The following is a 21,336-nucleotide window of genomic DNA, read 5'->3' on the forward strand; positions in this document are numbered from 1 at the left end:
CATTACATTAATTGTGCATGTTTGTCATATTATCAGAGCAAAATATAATTTATCACTGTGCCTGATAGTTTATGAGCCAAGAGAACGTCTCTGCATTCCGAGACGTCTGGAGCTTTCTAGCATTCACTTTCTCCGTGCCCCAGACGATACGTTCACCTCACGTAGTCCCAACCATGACCTCCACCCCCCCCCCCCCCCCCTCCAAGCTGTACCAGGAAACAACAACTGTCTTTTGTTTCTAAGAATAGTCACGCGGTACTTTTTCTCTCTGAGTTTGATGTGTGTAATTCTGATGGTATATAAAGAACTGCCCAAGTGCAGGATGTTTATATTTTTGAAGTTAACGAGTCCTAGAGAGTAACTCAGCTGATCATAGGACAACCATGCCGGTAAGCTCAAGACATTGGATGATGGCAATGCGAGCCAAAGCTCATGTTGGAATGACGTTCATGTTGCGTCTTCTTAATATTCAGGTAAACCAAACATTCTTCTCTTCAGTAGCTTGTGTGGAACAGGGTAAAATATGCCAGATAATTCATTTCCGTATTTGTGTGTATTGTTATAAACTTTCATAGGTACCTACATGTTTTTTTTAATTTTTTTATTTAATACTCTAATTATAGGTACCTTTCTTACATTTACAACTTGCAGCATGGTTGGTCCTAAAATTGTTTTTAAAAGGACAACAATTTAGTCTTATATTATGGTCCGCGGCTCTCTTGCAAATCTTGTCAAACATTGGTACACTTTACAACCATCATATGCTATAGGCAAGTATACCCAAGTTATTTTGCTGTCGTGTGAATGGCACTATTCCAGCCGGCCGAGTGGTTCGTCCTTGCAAACCCGCAGTTAAACTTATTTTCCATCCAGGGGGTAATGTGGTCCTTGGGCTAGTGTAGCTGTCCTTGAGGCACTTCAGCAGCTAGTTCCAGAGGCCACCAAGACATGGGGGTAGATATAAGGCCACGGAATCATGGAAGCGTGGAGGATGGAAGTATCCTTGTGTCAGTTTTTAAAATCATAGCTAGTACACAATACGCGTAGCTTCTGTCGTAATTTATGCGCCATCTCCATACACCACTAAAATAATGACCAAGCTACACGTACAGTGTTCGACGGCAGCAACTAACGGCAGACTAATGTATTGTAGAAATTCTAACTCCGAAATTCTACCGCCATGCATTGACTAGACTTGACTCAAGTCCCAATCCCGTGCCATCCCCAGAAAACTACTGTTTTGTGACGCTCTGCATTCCAAAACCTTTTCCGCATGCGGGACAGGGACTTGACGATGTCGCAGTCGCCTGGTATGTAAATGTATTCACTTATGAGTATGTAACATTGTTACGTGATACGTTTTGACCAATCAAACGCACCCAAAAAGAAGGCTAGTTCATTTGTCACTTGTGGGTTAAGTGCTTAGTTGATGATTGAAATATATTTTTTAATAACCAATTAATTATAAAAAAAGAAAGCACTTAATGTTCAGTTGAATTTAAGTAATACGTTGTAACATACATTGGGGTCGGTTTTGTTTGCAAAACTTGAATTTTGGGAAGTGCAATAAAACGACTTATGACACCGACACCCCCTTGCCTGCTAATGAGTTTACCCGCCCCACGTGCGTGCCGCGTGTAGACACAGTCTTCTTCTGTGATGTCACAGAGTATAATGAATATCCGGCAGGTCAGCGCTTCCACGCTCCCATTGGTTTTGTACATCTCCCCATTTGGGGAGATTTTCCAATAACAACGTGCAGAGTAAGAAACGACTTCGTCAAGTCCCATTCTCGGGACCACATTTTGACGGCGAGCGCGCACGTACTGTATGACACGAGGTTGTTTCATAGTAAGTTGAGGTAATAGCTAGGGACCTGTCACACGAGAATGGGACTTGAATCAAGTCTATGCATTGACATACCTCGCTATACAAACTTACCCTACATGACGGGAATTCCCCCATCTTTTCCCGGTTGCATCTGCGCAGTGCACTGCTGACTACTTGTCGTGGGTATGTTGTTGTTGCATCTCGTTTGCCCGACAATATGGTTGCTATTAATTTTTGGTTTTTACCCATATACACCGATGTGTGTAGCACTGTATACTCAGTACTTTCCCGAGTCCTGTGAAAAAAATCACAGGCATATGGTTGCTCTTCCTTCATCCATGACACAACAACAAAGAGGATTGAATGAATGTGTTGATCTTCCTTGGACATTAACGGTCACCGTGTAAGAATCCAAGCATCTTTGAATTATACTTGATAGGGCTGTATTTTGACGAACCGCGTTCGAGTTGTCTTTACAGTAGCTTATACGTATAGGCTAATTGACAGTATTAATTAGATAATTACGGACTGTACACGCAGTGTGTACCAAAGCGATCCGCTCTTAACATGCTCTGAGCATCTACATCAAGGATGCTCTGAACCTGAACAACTGGTAACTCCGTGTTTACAAAGGTGAGTTTTTTGTGGGTGAGCTACATTTATAAAAGGTGGCCAGTTTTGCTACAACCCCGTTTCGCTTTAAATTGTGTTATTCCCCCATTTTGAACATGCTTGCTCTACGGTAAGGCAAGGATGTGCCACCGTGTAGGCCTACATATAACATATGCCAAAATAAGCGAGTGTAATCATGTGTAATCATAGCTCCATGGTGTAACCCTTGTGTTCTACCTCCATGGTGTTTACCATTAATCACCGGGCGCACCCCCATGCCCCTAGACCTCTTTTCATTGTGCGCTTTGTTGGAGGGCTTCATTATATTTTGTCGCGTCTTGTTTACCAAAGGTTAAAGGGAAGGTACTTGTTTGGTAATTACTCAAAACAAATATTAACTTAAAAGTTGACGTGGGAACGAGCATTGGAGAGCTGTTGATAGTATAAAATATTGTTGGAAACGACTCCCTCTGAAGTAGCGTATTTTTTTTAGAAAGCGGTACTATCTCATTAAAATAATAAAAGACTTCTAGCTAGAAGTATTTTATTCTTATCTGAAAGCATACAAATTCGTCCAGCAAGGGTGTTTCATCTTTCATCATTTTCTCGCAACTTCGATGACCGATTGTGAGCCCAATATTTCACAGGCTTGTTATTTTATGCTTATGATGGGATACACCAAGTGAGAACACTGATCTTCGACAATTAATAGTGTACAGTGCTAATTTGTCCGAAAAAAACCCCACTGTCTTCTCACTTGGTGTATCTCAACATTATGCATAAAAAATAGCAAACCTGTTCAAATTTTGACTCAAATGATTGAATTCAAGACCCCAGCTGAGGTCTTGAAATCAGTTCAAGTATTTATTTAGAAACTACTTCTTTTTCAAAAACAATTTACTTCAGAGGGAGCCGTTTTTCCATTTACCAAGTAAGACGGACACACCTTACTGCACTTTCAAAACATGGTTATACAACTGATAAACGATGTTTACACTTGCCCCAAAATGTTATACTGTGTCAAAAACTAATTGTTATTATAATATATATTAAACAAAGAGAGAGGAATATCTGCCAAAATTGAATCGTTTACAAGGTGTCATTGTTCTGAAAAGCAACGTTTACATTTTATTCTGGCCCACATTATTGGTGAAATACACATTCATTGACTGCCACGACTGAATAAAAATGTAACAACTTTTGTCTACTTCGTATTAAAAGGCAGCCTGTATTTGGATTTATTTAATGTATATTTATTAAAACAGAAAATCCCATTTTAAAAACTGTATTAAAGGAACACGTTGCCTTAGATCGGACGAGTTGGTCTATGAACAGCGTTTGAAACTGTTTAAACATGGTTAGAAAGATGTTTTAAAAGTAGAATATAATGATCCACACAAGTATCACTCAAAATTGCACGGTTTTCATTCTACGTCGTGAACTAACTCGGTCGATTATTTGAGGCATATTTGTGTAGATCATTGTATTCTACTTTTACAACATCTTTCTAACCATAACAAGCGGTTACAGGACGCTTTTCAAAGACCATCTCGACCGATCCAAGGCAACGTGTTCCTTGTTAAACAAACCTCAAAACTTTTGGGAAAGCATAATATAAGGTGTAGGGTCTACATACATATTTGACACAGGAAAATAGCTTGTATTTTATGAGTCATCCACGTGGTCACCAGTCAGCAATGTTATGCTTTTGATTTGGGTTGTGCATGGATTGTGCAATCTGGAATTTCCCTTCATCATTCCTTCAAAGCCACACCACCTTTTCCATGAAACTGAAAGAATGTTTATCTGCGATCCTTCAATCTACCTCCATGCTTCAATGTATACACACTCTTGCCATGTGGTGCTTGTTATTGGGCATAATTGTTCGATAGGCTTTTTCTGTTTAAAGGCACAGGGGTGGATTTCACAAAGGTAGTCCTAACTTAGGACAAGTCCTAAGCAATGCTAAGAGATAGGACTGGTCCTAAGTTAAGACCAATAACTCATCCTAACTTAGGACTGGTCCTATCTCTTAGCATTGCCTAGGACTAGTCCTAAGTTAGGACTACTTTTGTGAAATCCACCCCTGGACACATTTGGTAATTACTCGAGAGAGAAAAAAAATAGCATAAAAACGCACTTGGTAACGAGCAATGGGGAGCTATTGGTAGTATACAACATTGTGAGAAATGGCTCCCTCTGTAGTAACATAGTAATTTATCATATCATATCATATCATATCATTTTATTTGCCAGCAAACATGAAAAACACATGCATTTAAAAAATTGCACATCAAAGATTTACAAGTAAAAGCAATACAATGGTTATAATTAGAAAACAAAAATTGTAAAAACCTAGCAAATTACTGAGAAACCTGGCCTGGCTGCGGGCAGATACAAGGATTATGTAGGAAACACCTCCAGTGGGGTGGAACACAAAACGCTAGAGACAAAACAAAAGACAGAAACCCTGGCAGGGAAAGCCAAAAGCGACAGAGAGTTTTTGAGAAAGAGGTTATTTCTCACTGAATTAATATTTGAATTGCATGTTGAAGCGGCCGAGCTGAGGACTCGAATTGAAGGCATCTGAAAGCACACAACTTGTGGTATTTTCTCTCGCAACTTCGACGACCAATTGATGAGTCAATGTTCACAGATTGTTTATTTATGCATCTTTTGAGATATACAATTCTCCCTTTATCCATGCTTCCTCTATTTCTACACTGATTGAGAACATTAGTCTTTGACAATATTACCAAAGGTGTCCAGTGCGTTGAAACGTTGAGGAAGGATGTTGGGGATTGCCCCATATCGGACATTATATAATCTTTGCTGTTATAACCAAGCTGTGACCGACATGACCTGGTGCCCCAGTGTGGGATGTAACCATAACTATAACAAACTTGACAGTTTTATGTGTGTACAGAATATCATGGAAGTAGCATTACTAGTCATAAACCTGTAAAGTTTTACGACGAGTTTGCGACGTTGGGTTTGAAGGACACCAACTTGTATAGTTTGCTTTGTGTATAATTCCGTACCTGAGTGAATACTCTGAACTCACTGAACCCAGATAAGTCGTGCAGAATGAGACTCGCATTTATGCCGTAACCGCTCTGTTGTGTGGGAACTGGGAGATTTGGCTTCTCCTTTCAAAGGCTAACGTGCCTTGCTCTATGGCCTAACCCAGCATGTGCCATTGTAACTTAGTTCCGCTCATGATTCTTTATTCATATCTGCTGAGACGCACCGTAGTTAAATACAACAATATACATATACATTTAAAGGTATTATTGAAAACAGAAAAATGTTTTTGAACAGCACCATTTTAAAAAGCACCCAGAAATTATTAGGTGCACAGAAATTGCAGGAAGTAATTGCACCCATACTTGCTCAGGAACCCATCTATAATTAACGGCCTGTCCTGGATCCCGGCTACCGCATACAATACAAGCATTTGTGTTGTTCCTGCTGCTTGCCGGCAGTTCTGATAGAATTGCCATTTGCATATAAATAACAAAGATGAGTCAATTCCCCTGGTTATTATAGTCAACGGCTGGTTATGTCACTGGTGCACATTGTATACGATACGACAAAAGCCTGATACGAACCACATATAGTGACCCATTTTACAAATCGTAATTACAGTAAGGTTATTTGAATTCAATACCTATACATTTACACCGTGCACCTTTAGTAATTGTCAAAAAACAGTAGTCTCATCTCACTTGGTGTATCTCAACATACAGGTACATGCATAAAATAGCAAACGTGTGAAAATTTGACTCCTCAATTGGTGGCCGAAGTTGCGAGACAATAACGGAAGAAAAATTACCCTTGTTGCACAAATTGTCTGGTTTCAGCTGCCTTGAATTCGAAATTGAATTACCTAGCCTATACATTTAATACAACGTGTTGCAAAGCAGTTTTCACACCATCCATTTCAACCAGCAGTGATATGAGGTAATAACAACAATGTACACGCCAAGGGTTTCTCCAAAGCGCATGTTTTATTATCTAAACAACGGTAAAATATTAGTGCAAAAGAAAAAATCAATATTCATGAAAACAGTATTCCAAACGTTCGAATTGGTATACTTAAAAATCGGCTAAGAACAAATCACACTGATAATTTAAATCACTGACACAAAGAACCAACAAACTTCAAAATATTGGACAAGGTCCCAGCTATTTCTTGTTGTATTTTATTTCAGCTACAAACAGCGCAAGCGCTAATAACAGGATGGATAAAAAAAACATTAAATTATACATTTATAAACAAAAGCACACTAAAATTATTAAAACAGACTATTGTAAACGTGACAAAGATTAAAATGGCGAAAAGTTTTTACATGAAAATAGTTCAAACATATAAGTTACACTCTCGACCCGACCTCGTCTTTGGGATAAAATGTTTTCAAGGTGCCACTAATTTGATGTTTGAAGGCAGGAAGAGTGAGGTGGAAAATGTCAATAATACTATTATTAACAATTGAACCTTGGTGCCCTTCATAGGGATAGCACAGAAATCACCTTATCGTTTTTAGGTTTAAAGGAATGCGTTGCCTTGGATCGGACGAGTTGGTCTTTGAAAAGCGTTTGAAAACCGTTTATTATAAAATGCGTTAGTTAGAAATGTATTTTAAAAGTAGAATATAATGATCCACACAAATATGCCTCGAAAGTGCATGGTTTTCCTTATACGTCGCGAACTAACACGGGCGGCCAAAATGTTGGTCCCACAAGTGGCCGAACGTGTTTCTTCGCGACGTATTTAGGAAAACCACGCAATTTCGAGACATAAATACCTTTCTAGCTATATGCATTTAATAATATACGGCTTCTAAACACTTTTCAAAGACCAACTCGACCGATCCAAGGCAACGTGTTCCTTTAAAAACAATCATCCGACTCTTTACAGCAGGACAGTAAGTTTTGTCGACCCTTACACCGACATTCTGGCAAAACACTCGGGTGGGATTCAAACCCACGACCTTGGTCTTAAAGGGGGGCTGCAGTGTTTTTTTTAAATATAATTTAAACGAGTAAACATGACTTTTTAAACCTGAAATATTTTTTTTTTATTTTTTATTAAATGCGCAAGTATTTTAAAATGGTTTGCAAGAGATTAGGGGAACCCACCCTCCCCCCCTAAAAGGGAGCCTTCATTTGCATAAACGTGACGTCATGTCGGTAACCCCAGCCGTCGGGTCCCCTGGCTGTGTGCATATAGAGACGTGTGCACTATGTGGCCTGCGTACCTAGGTGCGTGTAGTAAGGGACCAGACTCTTTTTGCCGACGATATGTTTGAATTCCCGACGTGACGTCGATGGTAGGGGAGCGGTAACAATCCACAAAAGGGGGGGGGGGGGCATGACTTATTCGCTAATTACGCAAGTGAGATATGTCGGGGGGAAAACAAAACACATTTTTATTGATGTTCAATTCATATATTAGAAATAAATGACAGCAAAATTAACTGTTTTATTTGAATTCACTGCAGCATCCCTTTAAAGTTTGTTGCATTAAAGCTCTGTAGGCTTGGCCCAGAAGGATGTATATATCTGAAACATCCATGTTATAACTTAAAAGCACTGGACACTGTCGGTAATTACTCGAAGTAATTGTTAGCATAAAAACTTACTTGGTAACAAGCAACAGAGAGCTGTTGATAGTATAAAACATTATGAGAAACTGTTCCCTCTAAAATATTTTAATTGAATTCGAGACCTCAGCCGAGGTTTCAAATTACAAGGTTGCTGAGCTGAAAGCACACAACTTGTGCGACAAGGGTGTTTTTTCTTCTATTATTTTCTCGCAACTTCGACGACCGAATGAGTTCAAGATTGCACAGGTTTGTTATTTTATGCATATGTTTAGGTACACCAAGTGAAAAGATGACTGTCTTTGACAATTATTAGCAAATGTGTCCAGTGCCTTTTAATTCGTTAAATCAATTTCTTTATTGCTGTTTCTAGGGGGAACAGATGGAACACCATAGAGGAGCAGAAAAGCAGAGTGACAATCTGCTAAGAAATTATCAAACGTAAGCATCCCTGAATAATGTAATCATATCTGCCAGATTGTGATTGAATAATGTGGTCTGAAACAGATACCGAACGGATACTTCTCAACCACACTGCGGGGTTTCCTTCGACAAATACCAAATCTGTATGCATGTGTTTTAAACTGGCAAACTAAAAACGTCTTTGATAGGAAATGTCGGTCATACAAGCTTCGTGCCCAGTATTATACATTAAAATCTGATTGGAGGTTTTCTAAGCCCATCTTTACAAGAGTAGAGCAAACAAAACTATATTTTGTAGGGAACTTATTGGCGCTTGTGCCGAAGTGAATTTGTACAATGAATGCGAAGGTGTAAAATCAACTTTTGGGTTAAAGGCAGTGGACACTATTTGTAATTACTCAAAATAATTATTAGCATAAAACCTTACTTGGTATCGAGTAATGGAGAGAGGTTGTTAGTATAAAACATTGTGAGAAACAGCTCCCTCTGAGGTAACGTAGTTTACGAGAAAGAGTAATTTTCCACGAATTTGATTTTGAGACCTCAGATTTAGAATTTGAGGTCATGAAATCCAGCACCTGAAAGCACACAACTCGTGTGACCAGGGTGTTTTTTCTTTCATTTTTTTATCTCGCAACTTCGACGACCAATTGAGCTCAAGTTTTCACATGTTTGTTATTGTATGCATATGTTGAGATACACCAACTGTGAAGACTATAGTCTTTGACAATTACCAATAGTGTCCACTGTCCAGTGTGTTTAATTATTAAGAACATCAAAAACATAGCTTTGCATGTGTCTTCCAATTTGTTGCATGATTAATCTGTTGATTTTATTGTCTATCCCCTGGCCACGCGCAGTTTGCAATACCTGGAGAAATCACGGGACGAAATTTTATCTCAGGTTCATCTGAAGTTGGCAAATGAGACCGAAAAAGAAAAAAAGGTAAGACGAGTATTGTTTGAAGCTTTTCATAGTGTGGATAAAATAATAGGAAGAATCTATACAGGAATAGTAAACTTGTGGGTACAACCATGTGTAAATCTCTTTTGTGCGAGTGTTGGCTACAAAGAGCCGGTGTTGTCCCGACGTTTCAAACATACTCTGCTGGTCTTCAGGGTAAAATAGTTGTTTATAATCATGACAATTCTTGGCAATGGGTTGAACATAATTGGGATACTAATAAGATCCAGTCCCCACCTATAGGCCTATAGGCTCAGATCTAAGTTGGTGTAAACCTGTACACACACTTCGTATTACAAACTTTAAGGAAAGTTTTATTTTGTTTGGGCGTCTTTGAGGAATAGGCAACCATGACAGATTAACTGCTTATATTTTTTTATTTTGTATTGTGTGTGCTTCTAAAATGGATATTTATTTCCATCTTTATATATCTTTACTATATTCTATTCTTTAAAGTGTCTGACTGTCTAGGTACCTTTTGTAGAATAACACAATGTTATGTTTGTATATAACACAATGTCCACATTTTTTGAAGGATGTTAGAAAACTTCCCTTAAAATAATTATTACTTACTGAGTCCATGAGAAATGAGTAAAACATTGTCACGTAAATACGTTTTACATGCTAAAATAGTGTTTGTCTACTGCTGAGATGAACATTATTTTCCGGACTTGTTTTACTCATTTCACAAAAACTACAGAACCTCAGTAAGTAATATTTTAAGGGAAGTTTTTACTATCATTATCTTCAAACTGTGTGAGTTTAAAGGAACATGTTGTCTTTAATAGGTCGAGCTGGTCTTTGACAAGCGTTTGTAACCGTTTGTTATAAAATGCTTATGATTAGAAAGCTATTTTAAAAGTAGAATATAATGATCCTAACAAGTATCACTCGAAATTGGGTGGTTTTCCTTTTTCTTTACGAACTAAACACGGTCGGCCATTTATGGGAGTCATAAAATGGCCGACTGTGTTTGTCGACGAGGTAAAAAGGAAAACTGCGCAATTTCGAGTGATACATATGTGGATCGTTATATTCTATTTTTAAAATTTCTTTCGAATCATATGATAAACGATTTGTATTTAGGGTTTTAGGCATTGCATGGTGAGGTTTCAATGTATATTTGGTTTGCGGTAACATCGTGTGTATATCTACTTGCCAGGTAGAGTTGTTCTTAGAGAACTGTCTTGCTTTATTCTACTGCCGTGGAGTAGATAATCGCAGGTTCGGGCGACTTCTCAGTTCTGAAAAGAACTGTCCTGCTTTTTAACTATTACCAGGGCGGATGGTATAGAAAATAGACTGGACTACTACTTTAGCTTATAGGATCGTAGTTAACTGTACTGCCGCTTTTGTATACGCTTTTCAAAGACCACGGTTCGACCGACCCAAGGCAACGTGTTCCTTTAATGTAAATCTCTGGACATTTTTTGTTTTGTGGCCTATAAAAGGTACCCAGACCCTTTAAACTAATCGCTCTTGAGTAATAATGTCTTTTATTTGTTGATACTGTGGAAAAAAAATGAACCTTGATTCTCGAACTTATGTGATGGCAAGGTATCTCGAGAGAAAAAAATTGAAAAAGTTTTTTCCTCTTAATTTGTTTTATTTTTAGGTACGAAGTGAGTCATTCAGTGACATAGACGTTCAATCGGTAAGTTGTAATTCTTCCACAACGCAAAAGGAAATTATTTTCAGATAAAGTAATACATTGCGTAAGACTGGAAATGACACCATACCTTAGTCATGTTAGTCTGGTATTGTTGGTCAAGGGTAACTTACAAACCTGATTACCACACCATTGCTTTAAAAATAAAACCCCAAACAAACAAACAAACAAAACGAAAAAGAACGAGACAAAGGTAGTATATGAGGCATACAACAATGCAGGACGATAAGCAGCCATGGCGGCCCTAATTACTCAAAATAATTTTTAGCATAAAACCTCAATTGGTAACGATTTATGGGGAGAGGTTGATAGTATAACACATTGTGAGAAACGGCCCTCTCTGAAGTGACGTAGTTTTCGAGAAAGAAGTAATTTTCCACGAGTTCTCCATGATTTCGATACCCCAGATTTAGAATATGAGGTCCCGAAATCAAGCATCTGAAAGCACACAACTTCGTGTGACAAGGTTGTTTTTTTATTTCATAATTATCTCGCAACTCATATGACCAATCGAGCTCAAAATTTCACAGGTTTATTATTTTATGCATAATGTTGAGATACACACGGTGAGAAGACTGGTCTTTGACAATTAACAATAGTGTCCAGTGTCTTTAAGGCCCGGTCACACAGGCCTCGATAACGAGAACGAAAACGAGAACGATAAAATGCACGCCCTCGATTGGTTGAATACAAATAACTGCGCAAAATAACAAACGGGTGAAACAAACTTAAACTCAATGGGTCGTCGAAGTTGCGAGAGACAATGGAAAAAAAATACCCTTGTTGCGTAAATTGTGTGCTTTCAGCTGAGGTCTCTTGTTCAATTCAAATATTTTAGTGAGAAATTACTTTTTTCTCAAAAACTATGTTACTTCAGAGGGAGCCGTTGAAGCGGTGGACACCTTTGTTGATTGCCGAAGACCAGTAATCTCACTTGGTTTAACTCAACATATGCATAAAATAACAAACCTGTGAAAATTTGAAGTCAATTGGTCGTCGACGTTGCGATATACAACGTTGCGAGATAATAATGAAAGAAAAACACCCTTGTCACACAAGTTGTGTGCTTTCAGATGCCATTAATTCGAGTCCTCCGCCGAGGTCTCGAATTCAATTCAAATATTTAAGTGAGAAATTACTTCTTTCTCAAAAACTACTTTTCTTCAGAGGGAGCCGTTTCTCACTATGTTCTATACTATTAAGAGCTCGCTATTGCTCATCACCAATTATTTTGAATAATTATCAAAAGTGTCCAGTGCCTGTAACTGTTGATCGCTGATTCAATGGAGTGTTCATTTTGAAACGAAATTTAATGATGGTGTAAAAATGAATGGATTTTTGTTGGAATTGGCAGGACAAAGCTGTTATATTAACTATGTGTGATTCAGTGTGCCGAACTGCAAATTATCCTTGTTTTATTTTCCTTGTCACAGGATTTGATGTTTGATCAGATTAAGAATGTTTTCGACATCATGTACAAGTTAGTAAACGACATGGATCGTGAATTACTGAAGGCAAGCGTCCAGATAGTCGATTCGGAGGAAAAGTAGGTGCAGACGTTTTTTGAACTTTTGTTATTTATTTAAAAAGGAATGCTTTGTCCAGTGTCTTAAAAGACACTGTACACCTTTGGTTATTGTCAAAGACCAGTCTTCTCATGCACTTGGTGTATCTCAACATATTGCTTTCATATGTTTGATTTCGAGACATCAAAATCAAATTCTGAGGTCTCGAAATATTATAGTGGAAAATTACCTCTTTCTCAAAAACTACGTCACTTCGGACAATGTTGTATACTTATCAGGTGCTCGTTACCAAGTAGTTTTTTATGCTAACAATTATTTTGAGTCATTACCAACAGTGTCCACGCCACACAAGAACTTGTGTTTGAATTTTAGTATTTTGACTTGGGGTTTAACAAAAATATTGAAAAGAGCCGGGTTTGAGCCAACAACCTCCGGTTTAACATGCCGTTGCTCTACCAACTGACCTGTTTAGCTGTTTACCCCTTTTGTTATTGTGCATAATTAGGCCTACAATTTGCACTTTGTTGTAGTACAGGGAAATGTTGCAAGTAATTATGACATTTGCCGTTTTAAAACAAATTATACTTGGTCATTTTGGTTGCGCAGAAGAGACAGTGATTCTTTGGAGTGTTCAACGAGTGAACATGAACTGTTTGTAAGTCCAAAACGACCAAAAAGATGGCGACAGAAATGCCTGGATATCATCACAACCAAAATTATAGAACGGTAAGTTATACTCAAACACTCCACAAACAAAACTTCTGTTCATTAGCATGGTTCATTCAAGACACTTCTGAAAGCTCACCTGCTTCAGGAGGATCATTATTATAACATTTCTCCTGTTTGTGCCCATACATCAGCACCTTAGAGCAAACTTTTGATTTTGGCGCTTTATAAATTTCTTTTGATTGATTAATTGATTGATTGATTGATTGATTGATTGATTGACTGATTGACTGATTGATTGATTGACTGATTGATTGATGGTTGTGAATGATTTGATTTGTTTTGTTTTTGTTTTAAGGGTGGTATGGTAAACTAAAACCTTCAGTAAAATGAAAAGTTTTCTCATGGGACTCATCACTCAATCTGTTCTTTTGAAAACCATCGTTGCAAATAATGGACGTTTTGAGACGCCCGTAGATAAAGCCCGTAGAACTATTGAAGACAAAGATCTTTTATTCTGACAAAGTCGATTCGATATACAAACAGTGTATAATGAGAAATGTTGGCCATCATTATAAAAGACGTCGTTGTGTGCTTGCTCATTCGTATAACAGTGTTTTGCAAAAGCGGCATTGAAAAAAAACTGCACAGGTAAGTGGCTTTTGGCTAAGCAATTGAAACAAGTGCTGGACGCACATTCCTAAAGATTATAACAAGTTCGTCTTGCAAAAAAAATTACCAACCAGTGAAGCATTGGTTATCTTCGTTCCTGTAAAGTCGTGTTTTGTTGTTTCGTTAGGTGACTGTAAATCTATTCGTTGATCGAAAACACTCTGCCATGATTGTGGAAACGTTGAAAACGTTGATTTAAGGTTAAGTTGGTATAAAAATTCATCACCAGACACTTCTTGGGTTCTGTTTCCGGATATCGAGAACCACAAAACAGGACAGAACCGTGAATATAAATAAATAATCTGGAACACCTTGCGCAAGAAGCTTCGCTTCTCAGAATAATATAATACCAATGTTGTTTGGAAGTTTTCAACCTTTACCCGTGTCAGTGGATTTATGATAGCGCCGTGACAGTTTCATGCGTGTCAAAGATCAGATTTTGATTTATTTGTCTTCCATGATACGACGTTAACTTCCTGTTTTCTAAGAATGTGTTCTCTGGTTTTGGGTTATAAAACTCTCAACACAGATAGAACCATTGGATTAGAATATTTTATAACTAACATTTGAAATTGCCCTCTCTTTGTTTTTTATGTACATAATGCCAAATATTATTGTTAGTTTTCTTGTACAATGAGACCAGGGTCACTCAGCACTGTAGCTCGCAAGCTTATAGGACACTTAATGATTGATGAACCAGACATACTCCTTCTTTTACTTGAAAAGTTTAGTTTCTTTAAAGGAACACGTTGCCTTGGATCGGTCGAGTTGGTCTTTGAAAAGCGTTTGTAACCGTTTTTTATAAAATGCATATGGGTAGAAAGATGTTGTAAAAGTAGAATACAATGATCCACACAAACATGCCTCGAAATTGCGTGGTTTTCCTTTTACCTCGTCGACTAACACGTCGGCCATTTATGGGGGTAAAAATTTTGACTCCCATAAATGGCCGACCATGTTAGTTCGCACAGTAGAAGGAAAACCACGCAATTTCGAGGCAAACTTGTGTGGATCATTGTATTCTACTTTTAAAACATCTTTCCAACCATATGCATTTTATAAAAAACGGTTACAAACGCTTTTGTTTTGACCAACTCGTCCGATCCAAGGCAACGTGTTCCTTTAATACTTCCGTTATAATAATAAATAATAAAAATTAGAGAATTGTAAAGCGCACATAATTATCTGCCTATAAAATGGCACCCAAGGCGCACAAGAACAACTAGAAACAGTAACTAGCGGAATGACAAGTATGGAAATGACAGTTAATCGTTGGATTCCTTCGTGAGAGATGTTTTCAGATGCTTGTGGAACAATTCTGTAGTTTTGACGTATGTAGGAAGTGCATTTCCTCAAAAGTGGGGCTGCTGCACTCTGCAGAGAAAGACCTGTCACCCCAAGACCTCCTCGTTCTAGTGCCCTGGAGCTGCTGAACGCAGGCCAGCTCTGGAAGATCTCTTTTCCACAAGCAGATCCGACAAGTACACTGGTGTCTGGTTGATTCTGAATTTAAAAACGTACACGAGACCGTTGGATTAATCCCCTATCCGTCACTGCAGAAGTGTCGTGGCCGAGCGGTTAAGATCACCGAATTCAAACTCTCTGGTGTTTCTGATCAGCAGAGTGTGGGTTCGAATCCCAAGCCGTGACACTTGTGTCCTTAACAAGACACTTAAAGACAGTGCACACTATTGGTAATTACTCAAAATAATTATTAGCATAAAACCTTTCTTGGTGAGGGGGAGAGGTTGGTGGTATAAAACATTGTGAAAAAAAAGCTCCCTCCGAGGTGCAGTAGTTTTCGAGAAAGAATTTTCCACGAATTTGATTTCGAGACCTCAGGTTTAGAACTTGAGGTCTCGAAATCAACCATAAACGCACACAACTTCGTGTGAAAGGGTGTTTTCTTCTTTCATTATTATCTCGCAACTGTGATAACCGATTGAGCTCAAATTTCCATAGGTTAGTTATTTCATGCATATGTTGAGATACACCAACTGTGAAGGCTAGTCTTTGACAATAACCAATAGTGTTCACTGTCTTTAACCATTGCTTCGTCCTTCGGATGGGACGTAAAGCCACCGTTGGTCCCATGTGTTGTGTAACGCATTGTAAAAGAATCCAGTGCACTTATCGAAAAGAGAAGGGTCTCGCCCCGGTGTTCCTGGCTGTGGCTGCTGATGGTGACTTTGTAAACCCAAGGTGGTACAATTCATCACCGCAATAACCTATCTTTCTGAAAGTTTGTATACACTCGGCGCCCTGAGTACCTTGTTTGGTAGATACGTGCATTATATATAAGCATCATTATATATAAGCATTCGATAAAAGTATCTTGTTCGATGAAAAAAGTGCCACGACCGGGACTTTTCTTTACACTCTGCTGATCAGAAACGCCAGAGCCTGCACGCTCTGGCGTTTCTGATCAGCAGAGTGTTAAGTTTTGAGTCTGGCGCTTGAGTCGGAAGATTCGTGTCTCTTAAAAACAACATTTTGTATTATAACACCGTCTTTTTGCAGAATAAAGGTTGTGGCTCCCGAACCTCCCTCTACGTCGATGAACAGTGATTCCACGTGGTTTCTACGCCACCTCACCACGGCTAGAGATAACATTCAGAGAGACATTGACCATGCAAAGGTATAATGTTGCACCGTGGTTGGATTGGGTTAAAACTAAGCTTTTCAATATGATGTCCCCTTTTAAAAGGCGCTGGATACTAATGGTATTTACTCAAAATAATTTTAAATGTTTGCTAAGTAACAAGCAATGGAGAGCTGTTGATAGTTTAGAAAAATAATTAAAAACATAAAAACAGTTGTGAAAAACGGCGCCCTCTAAAGTAACGTAGTTTTTGAGAAATAAGTAATTTCTCAATAAATTATTTGAATTGAATTCGAGACCTCAGCTGAGGTCTCGTATTCAAGGAGCTACTGTCTCGAATCCAAGGCATCTTAAAGCACACAATCTTCGTGTGACAAGGGTGTTTTGTCATTCTCTCGCAACTTCGAAGACCAGTTGAGTTGAGATCAAATTTTCACAGGTTTGGTATTGTATGCATATGTTGAGTTTCACTTAGTGAGAAGACTGGTCTTTGACAAAGTAATACCGAAGGTGTCCAGTACCTTTAAGGCTGTTGTAACTTCAGTTTAAAATGAGTTAACTGTACACATTAAACTCAAACCAAATTAGGTAGAATGATTGTTCATAAAGCATGCAGGCCCTTAACTGCGAAAAATATGATGAGGGGCCCAACATTTTCCTTCGAAAAAGAAGTTTTTGTACTAAAAGATACTCATCCGTTAATCACGTGTAATGAGATATGGTGAGTTGCATTTTGATAAACGCAACGTAAGAAACGGGTTATGAAATAAAAAAATTCAAATTGTTATATATAATGTTTATTTCTTGCCAGAGTCTCAGTGTATGTTTCAGTGAAGAGTGGAACATGTTGAAAACATACGCAAGTACGTACTACGTCAATCTCATGTCACAGGTAAGTTAGACTTGATTCAAGTCCCGTTCTCGTGCGAGAGGTCCTTATAAGCATATCCCTTGTAAACATGTAGCTATGGGGGAGTTTTCTGACGTTAAGCGATGGGACTGAAAATAAAAAGACTCTCCCGGGATTGGGACCTGAGCATCAAACATTCATTCATTCAATTCATTTTGTTGCCAACGGACCTTAACGGAAGATAAATGCCTTATTGAACTTGAACTTGAAAACTAATATTAAGTTGTGTGTTCTAAGTGGGGACTCTCACATCGTTAAATATGTTATAACCACGCATGAAGATTGGCTCATTGAGTCATCAGTGGTTTCTTTCCCTGCCTTCTATAAGTGGGGACTCTCACATCGTTAAATATGTTATAACCACGCATGAAGATTGGCTTATTGAGTCATTATAGTGGTTCCCTGCCTTTCAATTGAATTACATTGGGTTTTCAGTCCCTACCTGGTTGCGTGGATTTTCCCTTATTGAGGTGTTTCCTCCCACATCTAAAACTGAGCACCCTTCTATGAAGCCCCATTGGTGCCACTTGACAAGTGCATAATGTTTCACTGAATGAGATGTATTTCACAGCACCGCCACTTATATCTTGCGGCCGCCACTTAGTATCTTGCGGCCGCCACTTAGTATCTCGCGGCCGCCACTTATTATCTTGCGGCCGCCACTTATTATCTTGCGGCCGCCACTTAGTAAGTTGCGGCCGCCACTTATTATCTTGCGGCCGCCACTTATTATCTTGCGGCCGCCACTTAGTATCTCGCGGCCGCCACTTATTATCTTGCGGCCGCCACTTATTATCTTGCGGCCGCCACTTAGTAAGTTGCGGCCGCCACTTATTATCTTGCGGCCGCCACTTATTATCTTGCGGCCGCCACTTATTATCTCGCGGCCGCCACTTAGTATCTTGCGGCCGCCACTTATTATCTTGCGGCCGCAACTTAGTAAGTTGCGGCCGCCACTTATTATCTTGCGGCCGCCACTTAATATCTTGCGGCCGCCACTTATTATCTTGCGGCCGCCACTTAGTAAGTTGTGAATGCAGCCATCTGTATCCTTGGTGATTTCCTTGGTCTGTTTGAGTTTTAACAATAAACATGGCAACATCTAACAAGTCAGATTTGTGTTTTCTTCTGAAAAGTCCAAGCTTTCTCAATTCACGCTTTAGGGTCCGCATACTGATTATGATTCTATGATTGGCTGCTAAAGAGCACAGTATTTCCCTGTAATTTAATCCAAGCTGGAAATAAACTTGTATCAATAAATCCCGTTCCATGTTGTCCAATATTGCAAAATACCGACAACAATTGCATGACTTTACGTCCTTATGAATGACAACCTGCCCCAATGTTTTCAATTACACAACTTGAAGTTGCGGCTGCAAGATACTAAGTGGCGGCCGCAAGATCTTAAGTGGCGGCCACAAGATAATATGTGGCGGCCGCAAGATACTAAGTGGCGGCCGCAAGATACTAAGTGGCGGCCGCAAGATAATATGTGGCGGCCGCAAGATACTAAGTGGCGGCCGCAAGATACAAAGTGGCGGCCGCAAGATAATAAGTGGCGGCCGCGATATAATAAGTGGCGGTCGCAAGATATTAAGTGGCGGCCGCAAGATACTAAGTGGCGGCCGCAAGATAATAAGTGGCGGCCGCGAGTTAATAAGTGGTGGCCGTAAGATACTAAGTGGCGGCCGCAAGATAATATGTGGCGGCCGCAAGATACTAAGTGGCGGCCGCAAGATACTAAGTGGCGGCCGCAAGATAATAAGTGGCGGCCGCGAGATAATAAGTGGCGGCCGCAAGATACTAAGTGGCGGCCGCAAGATATAAGTGGCGGTGCTGTGAAATACATCTCATTCAGTGAAGCATATATGCACTTGTCAAATGGCACCAATGGGGCTTCATACCCTTCTCCTTTTGTGCTCCTGGACGGGTGCTAAATACTTGTATCAGATGTAATAATTTGTAGTTTAGTTCCATTGGTTTTGCTCTTTTCAGCGCTTTGATCTCGATGAAAATGCGCATTACAAATGCTCTGTTGTGTATGTTTGAGTGTATATATGTATGTATGATTAAAGTTGAAGTGGGTTTTTAATGAAGTTAGGGTGTTGATTCGTCATCTTGAAATAAGATACATTATTTTTATCAAATCTTAGTATTTCATTATATTCAATTAGTTTATTAAAATTAATTATAGATGCAAGAAAGCTTTTCCTTCGACCTGAATCACAAGGAGACAGTGGAAGTGTTGTCTTGGATGATATTTTGCAGGTATGAAAACTCTTCTTTATAGTTTCCGAAGGCTTTTATATTTAATGAGCTATTTCAGATGTTATTAATAACCGTTTTCCCAGTTGTAATAAGTTTAACAGCGAATCATGAGTATATAGTTTAACGAAATAACCTCTGCATTCAACTGGTTGATGTATAGCCGATTGTCACTAACTGTTACGAACTCATTATATACCTACACACAAACTAAAACTTCTTGGCAACACTGGTTTTTTTACTTCCTTATTCATATTCCATCTGTCCTATATGATTATTGAAATACTATACACAGGTTTCACATGACATCTGCTGTAACCTCTGACCAGCTTGGTTTCCTTTTACTATGCAGGGATCGAGTATTTAAATGCCAGGATGCAGAATGCCCAGCTTGTCGTATAATTGGGGATCTCCAAAACAAGTAAGGCAATACAAAAACAATTTTGAACTGTAAATAAAAGCTTGCTGTTCATTAGACTTGACTCAAGTCCCAATCCCATACCATCGCCAGAAAACTAATGTTTTGTGATGCACTGATTTCGCAACCTGTTCCGCGCGCGGGACCACAATATACATTGATACGACTTGTTTGTTAATAGACACTGGACACCTTTTTGGTAATTGTCAAATACCAGTCTTCTCACTTGGTGTGTGTCTCAACATATGCATAAAATAACAATGAAAACTTGAGCTCAATTGGTCGTCGAAGTTGCGAGATAATAATGAGGAAAAAAAACCCTTGTCACACGAAGTTGTGTGCTTTCAGATGCTTGATTTCAAGACCTCAAACTCGAATTCTGATGTCTCAAAATCAAATTCGTGGAAAATTACTTCTTTCTCGAAAACTACGTTACTTCAGATGGAACCGCTTCTCACAATGTTTTATACTAAAGTTGTTTGCCAATAATGATTTTGAGTAATTACCGAAAGTGTCCATCACTGCCTTTAAGTGGCGCGATATGCTTTAGGGACTTCTAACACGAGAACGGGACTTGAATCGAGTCTAGCAGTTCATGGTCGTTCATGAAGATTCCCTTGTGACTGGAGTGTGAGTTCATGTTATGTGAGAAGTGGTGGGTTGGTGTTTTTTACTGTCGGATTAACCGAAAACAGTAAACCAAGACAAACTCTTATATTTATGACTAAACAGATGTTGCAAGGTCGTTGACATCATTCCAAGTAACAAGGAAAAAGAACAAAGGTGTTGAACTGCGCATGGCTCTCTCCTGATAAAATAAACACAAATTTGTGAGCCTTAAAGGAACACGTTGCCTTGGATCGGACGAGTTGGTCAAAACAAAAGCGTTTGTAACCGTTTTTTATAAAATGCATATGGTTGGAAAGATGTTTTAAAAGTAGAATACAATGATCCACACAAGTTTGTCTCGAAATTGCGTGGTTTTCCTTCTACTGTGCGAACTAACATGGTCGGTCATTTATGGGAGTCAAAAATTTGACCCCCATAAATGGCCGACGTGTTAGTCGACGAGGTAAAAGGAAAACCACGCAATTTCGAGGCATGTTTGTGTGGATCATTGTATTCTACTTTTACAACATCTTTCTATCCATAGGCATTTTATAAAAAACAGTTA

General features: G+C 38.9%; 2 protein-coding genes across 4 annotated transcripts in view; one reads left to right on the forward strand and one right to left on the reverse strand.

The window, feature by feature from the left end:
• Positions 1 to 270: 270 nt before the first annotated feature.
• LOC139950451 (exocyst complex component 3-like) overlaps positions 271 to 21,336 on the forward strand; it is a 33,911-nt gene continuing 12,845 nt past the window's right edge. For 2 of the 3 annotated variants that reach the window (XR_011787655.1, XM_071949131.1), the window contains exons 1-10: positions 271 to 473; positions 8,422 to 8,489; positions 9,332 to 9,416; positions 11,050 to 11,088; positions 12,537 to 12,649; positions 13,236 to 13,355; positions 16,488 to 16,605; positions 17,381 to 17,461; positions 19,674 to 19,747; positions 20,097 to 20,165. Coding sequence is in view for 2 of the 3 variants with exons in the window: in XM_071949131.1 (XP_071805232.1) it covers positions 384 to 473; positions 8,422 to 8,489; positions 9,332 to 9,416; positions 11,050 to 11,088; positions 12,537 to 12,649; positions 13,236 to 13,355; positions 16,488 to 16,605; positions 17,381 to 17,461; positions 19,674 to 19,747; positions 20,097 to 20,165 (857 nt within the window). In the remaining variant the exon portion in view is untranslated. Of the gene's footprint in view, positions 474 to 1,760; positions 2,464 to 8,421; positions 8,490 to 9,331; positions 9,417 to 11,049; positions 11,089 to 12,536; positions 12,650 to 13,235; positions 13,356 to 16,487; positions 16,606 to 17,380; positions 17,462 to 19,673; positions 19,748 to 20,096; positions 20,166 to 21,336 lie in introns of those variants that run through there. The other variant, XM_071949132.1, reaches the window with a different exon arrangement.
• The window catches only part of LOC139950452 (nuclear receptor subfamily 0 group B member 2-like), a 110,464-nt gene continuing 93,640 nt past the window's right edge, over positions 4,513 to 21,336 (reverse strand). The window contains exon 4 of the transcript XR_011787656.1: positions 4,513 to 4,528. The gene's annotated coding sequence lies outside the window, so the exon portion shown is untranslated. The remainder of the gene's footprint in view (positions 4,529 to 21,336) is intronic.

The sequence above is a fragment of the Asterias amurensis genome, chromosome 18 (assembly GCF_032118995.1).
Source record: "Asterias amurensis chromosome 18, ASM3211899v1".
Classification (NCBI taxonomy): Eukaryota; Metazoa; Echinodermata; class Asteroidea; order Forcipulatida; family Asteriidae; genus Asterias; species Asterias amurensis.